Source organism: Micropterus dolomieu, linkage group LG17 (assembly GCF_021292245.1).
Source record: "Micropterus dolomieu isolate WLL.071019.BEF.003 ecotype Adirondacks linkage group LG17, ASM2129224v1, whole genome shotgun sequence".
Classification (NCBI taxonomy): Eukaryota; Metazoa; Chordata; class Actinopteri; order Centrarchiformes; family Centrarchidae; genus Micropterus; species Micropterus dolomieu.
This window is the reverse complement of record NC_060166.1, coordinates 26,271,626-26,274,300: the sequence shown is the minus strand read 5'-3', so window position 1 is coordinate 26,274,300 and position 2,675 is coordinate 26,271,626. Positions and strand designations below refer to the sequence as shown.

Genomic DNA, 2,675 nt, shown 5'->3' with positions numbered 1-2,675 from the left:
TTAAGTTTAGGTGACCTCTTATATGGGCCCAGAAGGTTGTTGATAAATGATGTTCATATATGATGATAAACTGATATAATAGGTCTAGACATTGAGGCTTTAATGGCCATGATGTGCAGTTAAAAATATTATTTTACTTATTATTAGGTATTAAAAGTAACTAGTTACGTCCTTGTTACGTTAATATATTACTTTCTCCCCCACTCAGTTTGATGGACAAACTGTTCAGCCAGCTCATTTTACAAATGTAAAAAACATAAAATGTTGCTAAACGCCACTCTCTTACCACGAGCGCATGCATCACTGGCAGTAGCCGCCAGAGTTTCTTTCTTTAAGTGTCACATTGCCGTACTGCTTTAGCTGATGCTTCAATAAATTAGGCTACGTTCAGACTGCAGGCCAAAGTGACCCAAATCCAGAGATGTCCTCTGAGTTATGTGCATGCTACTTGTCTGTGCAGAGACAGAGACAGAGAGAGAGGTTGTGAGTTGTGGGGCAGTTGCGTTGTACAGCACCAGAAACCGTAATGAAAAGGACAGAAAGTTGTGAACACTTAATTAGGGAGAAATGTGACCCACGAGAGGACAATGAAATACGGGAGTCTGCTGTGGAAGTTGGGAGGGTTAGCGAGTATGAGCTAACTGGAGCTAACCTCTGTTGCTGTGTTTACTTTTGCACAACAGCGTGCTGCGTGTGATGTTATTCTTCTGCACGGGCAGGTCACTTTAAGGTTGCGGACAATTCACACTGAAGTCTGATATGGGCCACATATAAGCAATAATGTGAACTGTCAAACAAAAAAATCGGGAAAATCTGGGAAAAATATCGGAATTGAGCATTAAGGTCTGCAGTCTGAATGTAGCCTTAGAATTAAGGCTTTTTGTAATAAAATCAATAATTACAACAATGTTCTTAGCATCCTTGACTGTGACACAATAATGGCAATAGCAACTAAAAGCTACCGAAAGAATGCCTATCCCTCGTTCTCCATTATTTCTTTAGCTTTTTGGCTAACAGCTGACTTAACATAAGGTCTGGTGCCGCTGCCCTGCCGTGCAGTTGCGCATTCATGTCAAGGATGGTGTGTTCTGGTAACGCTGTAACGTAGCATTACTAGGATTAGTAACTGTAATATTATTATAGTTTTGGAAATAGTAATTCCTTACACTACTAGTTGCTGGTGAAAGTTATAATGTTACAGTAGTGTGTAAGCAATACCCACTGTGAACAGGTCTTGAGGTAAAATAAAAAATCTGTAATGCTATAAAACTTTATACATGTCTTTGTATCTACCTGCATGATCTCCAGCACCCTCCGGCGATTGTAGAGCAGAGGTATAATTTCCTGATATGCTACACACACTTTGGTACCCTCTAATTCTCTCAGTAAACCTTCCATGGCGTACCGCCCGTATTCGCGGTCACCTCTCACCAGCCCCACCCAAGTCCAGTTGAAGTGTACCAGCAGCTGAGCAATGGCCTTTACCTGGGTTCAAAAGAAAAGTGCAAACTCACTTGGTCTCAAATCATCAAATCACTGACATTTTGAAAAAAAGATATTTTAATTTTTATATTGTAACTATTTCCTGTACTGTAAAGTTGATCTAATTTGAGTTTTGGAGATATAAGGTATTCACTATTCACAATATATATACACACACACACACACACACACACACACACACACATATATATATATATATATATATATATATATACAGTGCCTTGCGAAAGTATTCGGCCCCCTTGAACTTTTCAACCTTTTGCCACATTTCAGGCTTCAAACATAAAGATATAAAACAACAGTGTGAAGAATCAACAACAAGTGAGACGCAATTATGAAGTGGAATGAAATTTATTGGATATTTCAAACCTTTTTAACAAATAAAAAACTGAAAAATTGGGCGTGCAAAATTATTCAGCCCCTTTACTTTCAGTGCAGCAAACTCTCTCCAGACGTTCAGTGAGGATCTCTGAATGATCCAATGTTGACCTAAATGACTAATGATGATAAATAGAATCCACCTGTGTGAAATCAAGTCTCCGTATAAATGCACTTGCTCTGTGATAGTCTCAGAGGTCCATTTAAAGCGCAGAGAGCATCATGAAGAACAAGGAACACACCAGGCAGGTCCGAGATACTGTTGTGGAGAAGTTTAAAGCCGGATTTAGATACAAAAAGATTTCCCAAGCTTTAAACATCCCAAGGAGCACTGTGCAAGCGATAATATTGAAATGGAAGGAGTATCAGACCACTGTAAATCCACGAAGACCCGGCCGTCCCTCTAAACCTTCAGCTCATACAAGGAGAAGACTGATCAGAGATGCAGCCAAGAGGCCCATGATCACTCTGGATGAACTGCAGAGATCTACAGCTGAGGTGGGAGACTCTGTCCATAGGACAACAATCAGTCGTATACTACACAAATATGGCCTTTATGGAAGAGTGGCAAGAAGAAAGCCATTTCTTAAAGATATCCATAAAAAGTCTCATTTAAAGTTTGCCACAAGCCACCTGGGAGACACATCAAACATGTGGAAGAAGGTGCTCTGGTCAGATGAAACCAAAATCGAACTATTTGGCAACAATGCAAAACGTTATGTTTGGCGTAAAAGCAACACAGCTCATCACCCTGAACACACCATCCCCACTGTCAAACATGGTGGTGGCAGCAT

At 40.1% G+C, this 2,675-nt stretch overlaps 1 protein-coding gene across 1 annotated transcript in view; it reads right to left on the bottom strand.

Moving 5' to 3' along the window:
- Nucleotides 1-2,675, bottom strand: part of LOC123986130 — a 15,308-nt gene that overhangs the window by 3,644 nt on the left and 8,989 nt on the right. The window contains exon 3 of the mRNA XM_046074223.1: nt 1,294-1,485. Within this exon, the coding sequence (XP_045930179.1) occupies nt 1,294-1,485 (192 nt within the window). The remainder of the gene's footprint in view (nt 1-1,293; nt 1,486-2,675) is intronic.